This window comes from Athene noctua, chromosome 8 (assembly GCF_965140245.1).
Source record: "Athene noctua chromosome 8, bAthNoc1.hap1.1, whole genome shotgun sequence".
Classification (NCBI taxonomy): domain Eukaryota; kingdom Metazoa; phylum Chordata; class Aves; order Strigiformes; family Strigidae; genus Athene; species Athene noctua.
The window spans coordinates 23,380,238-23,397,445 of record NC_134044.1 but is presented as its reverse complement, the minus strand read 5'-3'; the positions used below and the strand labels follow the sequence as shown (position 1 = coordinate 23,397,445).

The window sequence follows — 17,208 nt, the reverse complement described above, 5'->3', positions numbered from 1 at the left end:
CAAAACATTCTCCTCCCCTTTACCATTTTTCTGAAGAAATTCAGCTCTGTAAGGTAGCTGGAGAATTAAGTTTTACTGATCATTCAGAAAATTGGGAAAATAAGACTTGCCCATTATTTGTGATCTCTGTGGTATGCAAGAGTGTGGTTTTCTTGACGGTAAAATACTGCCCAGGTTGCAGTGGTACAGTGAATTGCATAGAGCCCAAAGCATGTGGCTTAAAACCAGATGACATGATGTACGTTGGGGAGAGGGGTGGGAGAACTTAGTTAATTCCGAACTCTATATGAAAATATTATGCACAATTAACTTGATTTTCTCTGCAATGTTCAATTACATGGTTACATGAAGACCATTTTGCTCCGCTATTTGGGCTATGAAACTGTGTCTCGAGAGAGCTGGACTGTATGCTCAGCTGTGCCATGAACAAAACTATATAGCTGCTGTAACACCAGCCCCTGCAGTTAATAGAATTAGTTGGGGAGAAGGCTTTTCCAGAAGGCAGATGGACAGTGTTTGTCCCTAGCAAAGGTAATTACTTGTGCAGGAATCCCAAAGCTATCTCACCTGCTGAGACTGCTGGTTTGGGCACTTTCTTTCCAGAGAGAAATATTTGGGGGCAAGATTACAAAGGTTATTTGTCCAGTTGTTGTTTTGGGCTGAGAACAGAAGGGGACAATGAAATAAAACGGAAGATAAGATGGATTTTTTAAAGTACGGTTTTAATTATATTTTGGTATTTAAGAGGTAGCAGAGAATGCTTTCTGATAACATCTTATTGATGGAGATGACCCGCCCTACCTGTCTGAAAGAAAATCACATAAACCCACAAAAGCAGCAAAAAGAAGAGCAAAAAATCTTACCACTTTTACTTAAATTGATGGTGGTTTTCTCAGCTGTGTCTCTTCATATATCCCTATACAAAGGATGCACTTTCTGCATCCTGACTTGCACTGTTACAGCAACGCTATAGAAATCTTTGGAAGAAAGTGAAGATTAATGTTGATATATTTATGGCAATAGTAAATCTTCCTTTTGGAAGTGAAAATTTGGGTCTTGAAATTACAAATCTTCTATTGCATGAGCTAAACATGATCACTTTTTTTAAGCCTGTGGTCTAAAATGAGTTCATACTTTCCTTAAAATTAGGAAGCAATTTGATTATGAGAGCTGTAGAAAATGGATGTAGAATTTTATTTGTATGTACACAGACTAAAAAGCAATGCATTTATAAAAAAGAAAATTTAATTTCATCGCAGAGCTTTGGTAGTACATTCAAGAGATTGAAAAATCTATTTGTTGATTAGATTTATCCACAGAATAACTGAGGGAAGTTAGAAATTTGGGATGCTCGTTCTTGCTTAACTTTTACTCCTGAGTTGATCTCCTGACCCAGATGCAAATAGGAGCAGTTCTGTTAATGGTAGTGGATCTGTCTTTATATTATTAGGAGATTTAGCCTGTTGACTTCAGAGAACTTACTCAGAGGCTTAAAGTTAAGCATGTACATAAGTCTTCATTAGGATCTGGATTGCAGTCATTACCTGTAGAGAGAGAGAGATCTGATTCATGATCTGAAAGCTCAGGTGGTGGCACAGCTGTGTAATGTTGCATTCAATTCATTATAGCAGTGTGTCACCCTGGAATGAGTATCTGTAAAACAACATGAATTATTAATGCAAGTAAAATGTTAAAAGCGGCATGAACTTGTGATATAAGCAAGTTGAGGTGGCACTGGAGAGGCAAATGCTGATGATGGCGGCTTACAAATTTCATTTTTCGTGTCTGTTACCTGCCCATCCCTCACCTCTGGATTTTTGTACTCCACCAGCAGTATTCCTGGTTAAATGCACGGGCTTTTTTTCTCTGTGTCAACCTTGGCCAGCAGAATCTTGCTCCATTTGAAGCATCCTTTTCCTCATGTCTAATTTCAATGGGTGGAACAGCTACTGCTTTACCATAAGTGTCTGTTCCTTTCCTTACTTTCATTGGTAAGCAAATAAATAACTTTCACTCCTCTCTTCCCTCTCCAGTGTATTTTTTTTTTTCCCCATTGGCTAGAACAGAAGTCAGAGTGGTTCAGAAGCTACGATATGTAGAATTGTTGACTCTTCCACTGAATTGCTTCCTTCTTGTACCGAGTATACTCAATGCATGAGCTATGTTTTCATCGCAACCCTATTAGGATTAGCAGGCAGCTCACCTAGCTTTGGATTTTATGGAAAGTTAGGACAAAAGTACCTGTGCTGTCCTTGAACATGTCCTGGCAAATCTCATTCACCTGAGTGGGACCATTGTGTCTGCACTGCTGTGCAGGGTTAGAGTAGAGCAGAGTTTTACCCACCCAAAATACTATGTGGCAGGACACTGTAAGGGTGCCCAATGCAGGCAGACATCCAGAAGGATGAGGCGTGCGTGCTGCCTGAATCTTCAGGGCTGATCTTGTCTGCTGTGTTGATGTGCCCCAGGGGACCAGGGCTCACCCAGTGATCTGTACTTATCCTGTCTACTTTTCTAGTAATGCTGCATGACTCCATGTGAGGCATATCACGTAACCAAAAGCCTCTAGAAAGGGAATTGGATTTATAGAGTGGCCTATTGCAAAGAGAATGGGATTTAAAGAGAGTCTGAAATGAAGCTTCATTTGAGCTGCTCTCCACACGACACGTGAACGTAAAGCGCCCTCACTTCTGAGGATACATAGAATTTCAGGCTGCGCCTAAAATGGGAAACAGAGGAGTGAAACTCTATCTACATTCCCAGATTTTAATCTCATTTAAATTCACACAAATTTAGTGTTCAGTAATGAAACTCCTTCAGATTTAAGGGAAATCAAGATCCAGCCAGTGTGATTAATCTTGTGAAGAAAAAGGTTTGGGATTAGACATTCTTTCTGTATGGCACTTCAGCAATGTGCTGTTATAAAAGACACAGCAGGAGTTAGTCTTGAAATGTCAGAACAGCTTCTTTAGTGACAAAGCATTTATACATGTAAATTTTCAAAGAAAGTTGGCAACCCTTTTGTGGGTTCAATTTGCACCTGTCATTCATTTCCAGATGCAAATTTGAGTTACTTGCAACTCTAATTACAATACTTGATTGTCATCACAAATCAGGTAGTAAGATGTGAAATGACTGAGGTTTGTGCCATAATTTCTTGTTAAAACCTGAGTGCAAATGTTATCATCAAAAAGCAAAGCTGACCAGGGCTTTGCCCTGCTGATACATACAAATATTGCAAATAAGTACCATGTGGAAAAAAAAGGAATTTAAAGGGGAAAAAATAACAAGGAAGGGAGTGAGCATGGTGTGAAAGCAAGACCGTATAAGGGAAAAAATCAAGTAGATTGTTTTGTCTATTGCAACAAAGTATGATCATAGAAAGAGATATTTTTTTCAGTTGTTTCTTAAGACCCAACTGCCATTTGTACCTTCCAAATGTCTTTTCTGTAAGGAATTTTAGTTCTTTTCTTTTTGCTGACAGCTTTCTAATTTTCAAATGAAAGAAGATGATTTTATAAAATTATTCATCAGATGACTATTATGCTTGTATCTTTCCAATTTGTCATTACATTTATAAGAAAAATTATTATATAGTTATGATTTAATTTCTACATATAGGAATTTGAATTTTGAATTCTTTTCACCAAAAATGTTGAGGTCTGAAGACTGTTAATTATAACTCATCATTACTTTCTTTTAAATTAAAACCAGGAGATAGGTACAACATGTTATTGTGCCTCAGCTAACAGCTGCTAGACTGTGATAATTCAGCACAGTGGTTTTTTTTTTTTTTTGAGTTGGAGAGTCTGTTGCATAAAAATGATAGTTGAAAAAACAAAGGATTTGTTATTTTATGTTGCGATCTGAGTGTAGAGCCTTAAAAGGTGAGATAATTTCACAGATCTTCAGTGCTCAATTAAAAAATTAGGTAATGAAGAAGAAATAGTAATGAATGGATGGAGGTACTTATCTAAGTTTAAATATATAATTGTATTTAACGTGTGCACCACCAGACTCCATGGTGTTGCAACCCGCTTAGTGAATTTTTCTAATACCTGTATTATTTCAGCAGTCAGCATTAATCTCATCTCTTTCCCTTTTTATTGAACAGACACCTTAACTCAAAGAATGATTATTACTATGGAGATTTCTAAATTGCTAGATCCATGGAGTCTACTTAACCTAACGTAAAAGGTCCCTTTATTCTTTCCCAATTTTCTCATTACAGAAGGAGAACATTTTGGCCCGAACAATGACTGTATACATAAGCACAGATTTATTAAGTTTAGAGGATTTGTACTGTTGTTTTATAAAATGTTGTCAACTTGCAGTATGACTTTTTTTGTGATGAATAGCTTTCCCGGGCCAAAAAGCTAATGACATCCACAGCTTCCATGCCTCCTGCACACATGCGGTCCAAAAGGCCACAGATAATTTCTGTTGAATAAAGACCATAAAGAGAGAATTTATAATCAGCTTTAATGTATTTGGGAACTAAAGTACCTGAGTCCTTCATCAAAGGGAATGATAAAACCCAGAATTAATATGGCTGGACTTTAATTATTTCTGAGCACATAGTTACTCTTTAGCTAACTGGACAGGAGGTATATTATTTCTTTTATTTTGAGCAAAGGAAATCCATCTGTGGGCATACAGTAGTCAACTATCAAGATTTTAAAATGCATCATGTTACTTCCTTAGCACTGATTGCAATACAAATAGAATAAATATTTGAATAATACTTTAAATAATGTAAGAGCTATTTTTAAATTAAATGAGTAGAGAGTTCTCTAGGAGTTCCTCCCGCACATAACATTCCTTTAGCTTTTGTAGCAAGCCTTCATTGCCTTTAGGAGACATAAAATGCAGTAATCGCTTCTTCCCAGTTTTAAACTGACTTAGGGGTCTACTTTCCCATTAGCATTAATGAGAGTTATGGGTATGCAGCAACATGAGACTAAATGAGACTGAACCTTAGAGAGCCTCTTGATAAGTAAATCATCTTTGCATCAGCATTTTAGAGGCTTCAGTATCCTTTTTTCCCCTCATTATTTATGGTACCTGACTACTTTGTTGATGTTTAATATTTATTACATAAACTTGAGCTAAAATTTAGGCCAGCACAATAAAGCAGCCTATCTATTTGAAGGCTTATGTCTTGAACATAGTAAAATGGTCTTTTTCTAATGGATGCCCATTTTTGTAAGTGAAATGCTCAAGGAGGAGGAATAAGTGACCCTTCATGAAAGGTGAAGAGAAGCTACAGTGGAACCACAGTGGAAGGTAATTGTGGACCAAAGACTTTTGGTGATCATAATTCTGTAAAATGTATACTCTCTTGGTTCCTAGTCCGTCATGTCCTAGTATTTTAAAATTTAGTTTCTCTTACCTGTAAAGAATATTAAAATGATGGAAGAACCCTAAAGAATCATATATTGAATAAACAGTCAGGGCTAAAGAACTATATATCTAGTTGAGGGAAACATTTAATTTACAAAATCATAAACTCTCTGTAGAATATTAATTCAAACCTGCAGAAAATAACTGAAAATTATACACTTACTAAGCAATTTCAGTCCTGATTTATTTTTTTCTTAAAAAGGCTATTTCTGTTACTTTTTTGTAGGCTCTTTTCATAATATTTTATTTTGTTAATCTGATAGTGATTTCATCATGTTTTCCTGTATAAGGACTCAAGATGTCAGTCCTTTATGATCATACAGATACAGTGATGCTGTTAATCAATGTAGTCTGTATCGAGAATCAGAAGGAAAAGCAATTTCCTACTGATTTTAGAATGAGAATTACTTCTGAAATGGGTGGAAGTCTAATCCAGAATTTCTCTTAATACTACATTCATGGTTTCAGAAAATTTCTTCAGCAGCCATACTGGAAATGGGCAACACAAAATATATACGGTCAAGCTCAGAGTTCTGCTGCTTCTTTGAGGGTTCAAGATTGAACCACTTGATGTTGCTGTTTGCCGTTTTACACAGCCATGTGCACAATGAGTCCTGAGGTGATGTTTCTTTTGGGGATTGCAGAGCCATTTAGAAACACAAGTTTCACAGCATCCCTGAATGTATAGTAAAGTACAGATAAGAGGTAGGCAGTTTCACACCTGGTGCATGAAGACCAAACTCAGCTTTGGTTTCTAGACCTCAGAGAGCATTGTAACTGCAGCAAGCAGAAAGTAAGTTTTGGTCTGTGTTTCTCTAAGCTAGCTGCTGATGATGTGTAATGAACGTGGTCCATTATATTTGCAGATCGGAGGGACCTTGTGGCAGAATCATGTCTCATCTCTCACTTAAGAAAATATTGTTGGTGGTGCATCTGCCACATGTCTCCATCAGGGATGAGTCCTCCTGCTTAGGGGATGTGGCAAGCAGAGCCCCTGTATTGTGAAACAGATATATAGCTCTATTAGAAAGCACGGTTAATCTATGACATCTTAAAAATAGGTTGGTCCCTTTGCAAAAGGAACTGTCTAGCACTGGAACAGGCTGCCCAGGGAAGTGGCTGAGTCACCATCCCTGGAGGTATTTAAAAGATGTGTAGATGTGGTGCTTAGGGACATGGTTTAGTGGTGGACTTGGCAGTGTGAGGTTAACGGTTAGACCAGATGATCTTAAAGGTCTTTTCCAACCTAAATGATTCTATGATTCAGTGATTATAAAGGAGATGGTCTGACTTTTTTTTTTTATGGCTTTCAGAGAAACTCCTAACTGTATAAATACTAAAATGACCCAGGTTATTTTTAATAGCTAGCCCCAGTTACGCTTTATGATGTAAAACCAGAGTTGGTATGAGATCAGTCATCTGCATTGAGTTGTTTGATGCGCTGTGTAACTGGTGTTGAGATCTGGAACCATGATCTACCCAAAATACTTCACAAAGGGCAGCTATTAAAAAAATGTAACTTTTATCCAGAAAAGAAATCCCCCCTCTATGTGCAAGTTATTTGGAGAAATGTCTGTTGTTTGCCTTTCCAGATGCTACTTTGTTCCTTTCTGATGACTTTTAAAAATTTAAAAGATAACAAGAAGCCATTAAAAATGTGTACGTATATATATCTTGTGGCTGTGTCTGGCTTTCCATTAACTGCATAATTAACTGCTCTGTTAAGTGCATAGCTCTTAATTCTTAAATTCATTCTTCCTGTCCACCATGCTGAAAACCCACCATAAAATTATTGTTATTCTCTGCATACATCTTTTACTTTTCTAGTTTTATTCTTTCAGAAGTAAAGTTGCTATGGTATGGGAATGATGAGCAGCAAGACGTTTGAATGTGTGCATTCGGATAGGGCCACGTTATCTAGATACCATATATTGTAAAGATTATATTCAGGGCTTGTATTAAGAAAAGCTTTTGCATCACCAAGGCTCTCTACTAAGAATGATTGTTGCAGGTATGGCTATAAAAATGCTCGTGTTTAATTTATGATGTATAATTCTAGTGTTCTGTATTTAGAATGAGTTTAAAACTGTACTCCTGACTGACGCAGTAATTAAGGTATTCAGTAATATGGTCCAGTTCCTACATTCACAGTTAAAATCTCATGGTACTTCATGGGTGGTTTCTGTTTCTCACATCCATGCACCTGGTACAAACATTGTATGAATTTTATTTTTTTTTTTTTAAATGCATCACTCAAATACATGGTATTTTGCCGGTAAACAACAGGTTTAATGCTGAATGACTAATATCCTGTAAAATAACAGAGCTAGAGAGAGCTTTTTAAATAGAAATGTTTTAATACTCCATAGTGCTTAGAGTTAATGCATGTCTCTTGCCTACATCTACTGCAAATATCAACACATACTGTTCATCTCCTTTTTGTTGTTGTTTTTGTCTATTGCTATTTTATGCATGAGAAAGTTCTTGTTTTCTACTCTGTGCTTGGCTGGCTTTTTCTTTTTTTGTTACTTAGTGCTGTGTTCGTACTGATTGCTTTTTTGCATGCAAATTACAGAATGTCATGGAGATGAGAGAGGTCTGAAAAAAAAAGGAAAGATAATGCTGAGTTCCAACTGTCTTTTGTTTGTGCGTAAGTGTGTAAAATATATGACATGGAAATATTTTCAGAATGGCCTTTGACTTTCCTTCTGGTGTATATTTTTATTACTCAGTAAAGGAGTGGGCATTTTTCCCGCATATGATGAATCTATTAATACTTGTTAATAATACAGGTGCTGGGCATGAGAGAATTTTGTCTTGCCATCCATTTATAGAAATAAGGAATTATGAAGTTGTGCATCTTGCCCAAGCTAAAATTTCAATTCTATATTTAATACAACTTTTGTATACTGTGCACAAAAACCTGGCCCCATTGAAATCAATGGCAAAAATCATTGTCTTCAGTTGGTCTAGGATTTCACTCTGGTTTCTAGTTTACATGTGGATTTTCATGTTTCTTTACAAATATCTCAGCAGGTAGTCAAAGGTTTCAAGGGACTCTACAGTTCCGTTTAAAAGCGAATGAAATGAGTGTGTTTAAAAAAAAAAAAAAAAAAAAAAAGAAAAGAAAAAAGCCAAATCCATGTTTATCTCTTGTAAAGCATGAGCTTAAATGGTTGAACTTAGAAATGTGAATTAGCCTTTCACAGAAAATACTGTTTTAACCAACTGTCAAGACATTTATTAGCCACCTTATTGCATCAAATGCAAGAGGTAATTTGGCAGTTCTTGTCTCCACTATTTATAATAGCAACAAAAACCAATTTAAGTGGATAAATATAGTTGATGGTGGGTATGCTTTTAGTAAACAAGCTTTGATTCTTCATTTAAAAACAATAAAGCACTGGGCACTCTTTGATTCTTGTGCTAGATGTTTCTAATAGCCATACCCCCTAGGGAAGATTTTGATGTAATGTTTGAAAAACGTAATGAAAAATTGGTTGTTATAAACTAAGATTTCCCTCCCTGCAAATGTTTTTCTTGAAACATCCATGGGAATTTAATATTCACTGTTTTTTTTCCTCAGTCTTGTATATTCTTGAATTGTCTTTTTTCCTCCATTTTCTCCGTTCTCAATCCTAGGTCCCCTTACAAAGAAACAGACAGATGATTTAGGTGATAATGACGGTGCTGAAGATGAAGGTATTTTTTTGCCGCCAAACTGATTTGCATGACAAGGATCCCTGAAAAATCTTTTTTCTCCCCTCTTTTTTTGACTTCTTGTCTTCTTTTGAAGAGTTTTTTTTTTTTTTTTAATTCCCATTTTTGATGTGTTTTGTCTTCTTGCTTGTTGTTATATATATTTTTAATTTTTTAAAAGAAAGAATGTTGTTAAGTTCTACGTTTTGATACAAAACAGTAACAATATTTAAAGAGGAGGGTTTTTTGTTTTCTTGAAATGGACTTTTGATATGTTGCATCCCACCTTTTGACTGAATTTTGTCCATACTATTTAAACTAACACTCTTTTAAAGTTTCTCTGTACACCTTTTTGCATGTTTTCTAACCCTATGTATTTCACAAAGTACAAAGATGTTTCTTTTTTCACTGACTGATCTCAGTTTGATAAACATATAAAATGTTGTGTTTATAAAAGGAAAAAATAGAGAAAATTCTTAGAAAGTGTCTCTTAAGCAACTGAATTTCCCCAAATATAAAACCTTCTTCACTTAAATTTCCATGAACAAATATAAATAAATGCAAGACTACCCCACCTACCTGTAGAAGAGAGGTAGCCTTGGAACAACAGCAGGCAATATTTGCAGATGGTGAGGCTCTGTGCAACCAGGGAATTCAGTGGAGCTAAACTGTTGTCATCTAGACGAATCTGATCCCTTCTGTTTTCTACAAGCACATAAAGATGCCTAGCTGCCTGTGCTGACCCTTAGAAAACCCTATTACCAAGTAAAATAAAAAGTTTGAAATGTCAAGCATATTATTCTATATATGAATTATGTCTGTTAATCATATAAGGTATGCAGATTTTATATTTTTTTCAGGGCTATGAAAATGGTAACAAGGGGCTCTTTCTCCTGAGCAGTTTCATCCCTTCAAGTAGATGTGCTTCAAAATTTCTGAATCTTAAATACACACTTTGTATATTTTATGGTCAGTGAGTAAAACAAATTACCATATAAGACTGGTAGAGTTGCTGCTGCTTCTGTTAATATCTGGGTTTTTCATTTTTTGCCGGAGACTAAGATGGAGCTTAATTTGTAAACTGCAAGGCCTTAATTAAGAAATTTTTCATCACAGAGAACATCAACTGTTTTACTCAATCAGAAATGTGCAGTCTTCTCACAAAAGATGAAGGCAAATATGAGCATTTAACTTCTTACCCAATAACTGAAAAGGAACTTTACAAATAAGCCCATGAATTTATACATGTCTGATTTATGATCCTCTACTGAATGTGTGTTAAGCATCTGAAAGAAATCCCACCAATTGGCCCAAGATTTGAAAGAAGAACATAGCAGAAAATCTCCTTTGAAAGCCCTCATATTATTCAGAGCTAAGCATGATAGTTCAGATCCACTTAGTTCTATGAGGCCAAGTCATTTTTACATTAGTTCATGACAAAATATTGCGAGGGACATTCTTGTGTATTCTCCAAGACCTGTGATATTGAATTAGCCATTGTAAAAGTTACTCTGTCTTGTTTTAACAATATGTTTTAAGAAACCATTTGAAACCTGGGTTATTCATCCCGTGGACCTTAATGGTTCTCCTAAATTGCTGTATAATTGCCAAGACAGATGCTAATGGCTTAACATTTCTTGAGCCCTTCTCTGCTTAGAGACACGTAGAAGAGACTACTCCAGTTTGTTAAAATCCAGCAGAGAACGATTGCTATTAGAAAGCAGTTTAGTGTGTAGAATCAGATGAGAATAGGGATCTCAGTCTTTGGAGAACAAGTGTCCATGTCAGAGAAAACCTGTCTCCCACATCGACAGTTGTAGGAGAGAGAGAAAGGACTGTAAGAACACAGCAGTCAAACTACAGGGGAAGAAACACATTTACAACACTAATAAATCTCTGTAATTTATAGGACTGGGATTAATTTTCTCTGGCATACAAATGACAGTTTTGTTCTCCTTTCCGTGCCAGTAGAAGAATGCAGGCAGTAATTAGACTTTTACTGCTTCCGAGAGTCACAGAGAGACAGGGCAAATTTAAATTTTTTATGATCAGTAGGCACGGAAGGCTGCTGGGATGTCTGCTGGGTTGGTAGGAACCCTGTCTGCTGAGGCCCTGCATTTCACTGTCCCTCAGTGCAGGAGCAGTATCAGATGACCTGCATTTTGTGAACCTGCTCCTCTGCATTGGAGCTTTAGTACTTGTTGCATATGCAGAACTTGAAGAGTTCACAAACATCACATCATACGTATTTGGCTAGGAGTAGCAGGAAAGAAAGAGACAAAGCATAAAGCAACTGTAGGTGTCTAGATTTGTGATAAGCTGTCCACCAAACTCTTCAGCTTTTGCAGTAGGGTAGTTTTAATCAATATAAAAATCTACAAATGAATAACTGGGGATAAAATAAAACAAAACAAATACCAAATGAATGAATGATGATCTTGGAATATTAGGGAGACTGGGCTATACATATTTAAAACCAACTGTGTCATAAAATTATAAAATCCATGCTACTGTGATTTCTAAAATGCCCAGGATGGGCTCTGTATTAAGAAATTCAGAGCTCCCTTGTCCATTTCTTGGTTTAGACCTTCCCTGAAGAAAGATCTTTCATAGCAGCTTCTTGGATCAAATGCCTGGAAAGTATTCTGTATTGTGTCACTCAAACATCAGAGTTTGATTAGAAGATTTCATTTTAAAACAGTGTTCAATAATCCCACTTCCATCTGCTGCTACATGTTACTACAACAGTATTGTGGTCCAAACCTTGCCAGCACAAGCAGTGGAATCAGTAATCAAACTTGGATCTCTGATACGTGCCATAACCGGTAGACCAGGCTTAATTAGATCATTTTTCATTTTTGTTTTCAAAAGACCCAGAGGCAGTAGTGCGCATTACCAGCTAATGATCTGCAAATTTGCTGTTTAAAAAATGAAGGTGTTTTCAAATTCTATGAGTGTGAAATGTGCAAAAAGTCAGAAATTATATGAATGTCTTCCCCCCACCCCCCAGTCTGGATACATTCTTGTTTCTGTTTAACCCTTTCATGACTACACTTGAAATTGCTTACCTCTTTTTCAATCCGTATTGAACTACTTGAGCTGGCACCACAAACAAGGGTGGCAAAAGCACCTGCAACCAGTGAGCACTGGGGCTTTCCCTTTTTACAGCCGTGGTGGATTTGCCTATTTGTTGACATGCAGGTAAGCAATATCTAGTGTAGACGCAAGATTTAAGTTGCTCAGCAGTTGAATAAACTGTATCTTCCTCAGTCTAGAAACAAGGCTTAGTTTAAAAAAAGTTAAATGTTTTAATCTTAATATTTAACCTCAGTCTTAATTTTGGTAAGGTAATAATTTAACATGATTTAATTAGGCTGTAGCAAAAAATAATGAGTCTTTATACTCCATTAGTTCCTATGTGCTAAAATCCTTAGCATGACTTAAAAAAAGAGCAACACAAATCATTAGTCAGACTATGTACTCAGGGATCAAAACTGGACTTCTAGGTAGTTAATGCTGTATGAACTATCCATGACGGATTGCTCACAAATGAATTCTTCTCATCCACCGTTCTGTCATACACACCTTCCCTAGCACATCAATCTGTCAATCTTAGATCCTTATTTAGTCCCCAATGCTATTTGAGCATCTCTCAGTTTTTAATGTATTCAGTCTCACAGCATCCCTCTGTGATAGAGGAATGCTATTCCAATTTTAGAAAGGAGGAATACAGACGCTAAGTTTGAGGAAAGCAGACACCATGTCTATAGTAAAGCAGGGAACTGAGAGTACATGCCTCAGAAGCGGGGTCTGCACTGTAATTGCTAGATGTTTCTACTCATCCCTTCTCCATTCCAATCTCTCCTGTGAAAATGGAGACAGATTAGGAACAGATGTTGCTGTTTGTTCACAGGCTGTAACGGCGATGATTCTGATCATTTAGTCTGATGCTCTGTCTTATATGGGCTATTGGACTTCATTGACTGAAGGAAGTTCTTGGTCCAGAGCATGTTTTAAATCAAAACAAACAAAAATCCACTCAAATTTTAAATTGCTAATGATGCAGAATGCATCTGCAAATCCCTCCTTATGCTTAACAGACTAGCGTCATTGGCGCAAAAGAGCACATTTCAGAATTGAGGATCTTCTCCAAAACCCTATCACTCCATTAGTATTAAAATAGATGAGGTTGCCAAGTTTAGCATTTCATCTGCTTTCAACTGTCATGGTAAGAAATAGGGAGAGAAACAATCTTTCGGTCTGGTGCGAGTTATACATTTTCGGACTTCAGAGATCAGTAAACAGCAGAACACATTTGTCTACCTCGCAAAGCAACCACATGCTCCAGCCTTAATTATAGCCTCTAATGAGCTCCAGCCAGGCTGGAGCAGCACAGATCTTAGCACTTTGGGTGAACTTGTTGACTGATACACATAGACAGATTCAGGATTCCTGTTCATCCTGTCACCCATTCATGTTACTTCTGTGATTCCATCTCCCAAGTACAGCTTCCAATGTCACTTGCATATTAAATTTTGCCAATTATATTTTCCCTTCACACTGAGAACCTCAGTTCAGATTATGTTGGATTTTTGTGGTGATGTTACTAATACTTGAAAACGTGCATAATAAAAATTCTGACAGGACTTTAATTTAAGCACCTCTTCAGGGCTCCATTATACTTTTAGCCCTGCCAAGCATTGCTTGTACAGTGAAGAGTCTGTCAGCTTTTGCATTTCTAACCATCATCTTTCAATAATTTAAAATTACTACCTACCTGGCTATTGAGATCCTATTTAATGAGAATCTGCTCCAGCTGTTTACCTGTAAAAGCATAGGTCTTTTTTAATATTACAATATATATAGTCCTCCATCAGGATCTCAAATCACTTTCAGGTAAAGGTAGTTAAGTGTTTGAGAGGGCACAAAATGATCCATTGTTTTGACAGATACAAAAACAATCAAAAAGAAGGAGATGATTCTATTTGTCTGAAATTGATGGGTGCAGGCTGTATATCAAAATATGAAATGTATCTAGAACCTCACTGCTACTCCTAACAGAAGTTCAATAGTTACTTTAGTAGTCTCAGGACTAGTTCTATATCACATGCTAAAAACATGTCATTAATGGATGTTTACATATTAGCACCACTAAGTGCATTCAAATAGCTTATTCAAATAGCAGTGCATCTGTGAGACATCTGATAGATTTGAACTGAAAGGTAAAATACTGTTAAAAGGCTTTTAAATGATTAAGAGTTGCACCGATTGGTACCATGCTCTACTTAAATATTTTAGGACAAAGGTTTATGGAAGAGCTACGCATATATTCATATAATATTCTATGTAAGGAAGCTTATGGAGGAGCTACGCATATATCCATATAATATTCTATGTAATGAACACATAGATTTTACAATAACCACTCTGAAAGTTTTCCACTGTTCTTGCGCTGTTTCACATTCAAAAAAATAAGATTTACTTAATACTCCACCTCAAGATGTCACAATTTTTAATAGAAAAAAATTGCTTGTGACATCTGTGCTAAACTAATTATATTTTTGTGCTAAGTTGTCTCCAGGTAGGCTTTCTTCCTTTCCCATTTTGGTTGTTCCCTGCAAATTATACTTGTTAAGTCACATGGCCAATTCACATCAGCTTCAAATGACTGAAGCTATAATTATGTTTTGTTATATATGACAATTGTGACTGGTATTCACAGACCCGATTCCCTGTTGTGTGATTTAACAAACATGGAATAAAAGACAGTCCTATTCCTAAATTGCCTGTAATGTAATTAAGACCAGACATAAAAAGTAGATCCAACAAACATTAGAAATGTACAGAAGAGAGGAGATGATGGAAATTGTAATAAGAAAGTTCACGTATATGTCATATAAATAAGATAATTCTCTGCTGTACAGTAAGACCTACTTAGATGTTTTGTGAACCAGCAATTTAAAGCCAAACAAATCACAGCACTCAAAACTTATCTTCTGTGTGAATAAAAACAGAATGGAATTGAATTTGAGAAGGATTTTGAACAGCACTATCCCTGCATAGGTCTTTAAAAATATTAATATGTCTGGTTTTTAATTAAAGCAACACTTAATAAAATGCAACTAAAAATACAGTACGGGAGTAAATTAAATCAGTATATAAATCTACACTTGGCAGAAATGCCACATTTGCACCCCAGTTCTTCGGGTTCAGAATGAACTACTTCGACAAGTAACTATTAATCTGCATCCATGAATGACAATCTGTGTGAGAAATTGTAGCTACAGTTTACTGAGACCATCCAGCACGTGCACAAAGGATGGATACCAGCCTGTAGGAAAAGATGAAAGATGTATCAAATCATTTATGATCAGATTTTGAAAAGTATTTGAGTGCCAAAATCTCAATTATTTTCTTTGTTGAGTTGGACACTTACCTCCAATAAGCACTTTTGGAAAGTGCATCTTTCTGACACTTTTGTACCAATACAGAATTTCTCATCACAGTAGTATCTTGATACTTTTTCCATTTTAATTTTAAAGGATGATAGTTTTCATGGGGGAACACTCACTCTCAGGTAGGAATCAGTTCTTGATTATGGTCTGATTTTTTTCATTATTTAATAGCATCCACTAGTTGATGACATCTGCATTTAAGCAGTACTCTCCCAGCTGAATATTTGCACCTTTTAAATAATCCTGGATATACACTGCAGCTGATAGGAAAGCACCAAAATACAGTGATCTCTCTTGACCTGAAGAGCTCCATAGCTTCTATATAATCCCAAAGCCCAAAGTCCCACGACGTTCAGCTGAATGCTGCATAACCTCAGAGATGTCTCCAGTACTAGATTACTGCCTGAGACAGAGAGGCACCATTTTTCTTTTCTAGAAGGGATTTCTCTTAAGACTGATGACTTTGGCAAAGCAGCATGAGGAAAATTCATACTGCATGTCATCTGCTCTGACATGGCACACAGGCAGAGCTGAAAATTAGTCTTTCTTTATCTGTCTGTAATCTTTACAAGAATATTGGTAGTAGAAAATAGCAAAAGCATGGTATAAACAGAATTGACTCAGAATCACTTCTTTATATGTCAGATTTCACTCATGAATGTGTGCTTCCTTTTCCAGATAAAGGACACCCATTCTTTTCTAACTGTTCCAGTATTATTTTCCAGATAAACAGACCAGTACTACCAACATTTCATTACTGTTCACAGTTGGTGCTCTGTAATTCTATGTAATTTTAATTAAAGAAGAATTCTGAGACAGTCTCCCCCTGTGCTACCACCAAGCATACAATTAACTGTGTACAATTTCTGCTGGGAACAGTCACACAGTGATTTCAGATTAATAATTTATTATTGCTTCCATATTTGTACCCAAAAAAGAGTATAGACTATGAACAAACCATCTACTGAAAACAGTATGTGAAATTGAAAACACTTTTTCCTCAGTGTAGATTTTAAACCTCAGGAGCTCATAATTCTATCCTATGGACAATGAAGATAAAGAATCTCTTCAGTCCCACACTCTGAAAATTGCATGTTGGAAAGCCCTTACTATATGCTTAAGTGAGGAAAACAATACATACAAATAATTTCATGCGCAACCTTTCATCATCCTTTTGGTCTTAAATGATTGTTCTAGTACTTCCAATATTGGAGATCCAATTTCTGATCTTGACTGGTCTGGCATTTTCTTCAAATTAGAATCAATATAAAAATAATAATAGCAACTAGCTTTCTATAAACAGAGACATCTATGCTGATCTTTTTCAGCAAATTCAAAAAGCAGGGCTTTTAGTGTAACTGCCCTCACCTAGTAGTCTTTACAGTGCTTCAGAAACAATTCGAACAATTTTACAGAGAGCTTACTTGAAAACTTCGTGACAAAAATTCCTCCAAATCAAAGGAGTAAACAATACATGTGAGGTTTCTTCAAATGCTGAAGGGAGTAATCAGGGAAGTCACTTGAATACTGTCATAATGACAAAAAATGTCTTCACATCACAATATGCAGTACAGTTCCTCATTGGGAAGTTTTCATATGATCTCTTGCTATTGTCTTTCTTGACTTTTAGGGACTATTATGGAATATTATG

At 36.2% G+C, this 17,208-nt stretch overlaps 1 protein-coding gene across 7 annotated transcripts in view; it reads left to right on the top strand.

Moving 5' to 3' along the window:
* NLGN1 (neuroligin 1) overlaps window positions 1-17,208 on the top strand; it is a 313,006-nt gene that overhangs the window by 93,244 nt on the left and 202,554 nt on the right. For 4 of the 7 annotated variants that reach the window (XM_074912162.1, XM_074912161.1, XM_074912160.1 and 1 more), the window contains one exon: window positions 9,046-9,105. The exons of the other annotated variants lie outside the window; for them this stretch is intronic. In XM_074912162.1, the coding sequence (XP_074768263.1) occupies window positions 9,046-9,105 (60 nt within the window). The remainder of the gene's footprint in view (window positions 1-9,045; window positions 9,106-17,208) is intronic. 7 annotated transcript variants of the gene reach the window in all.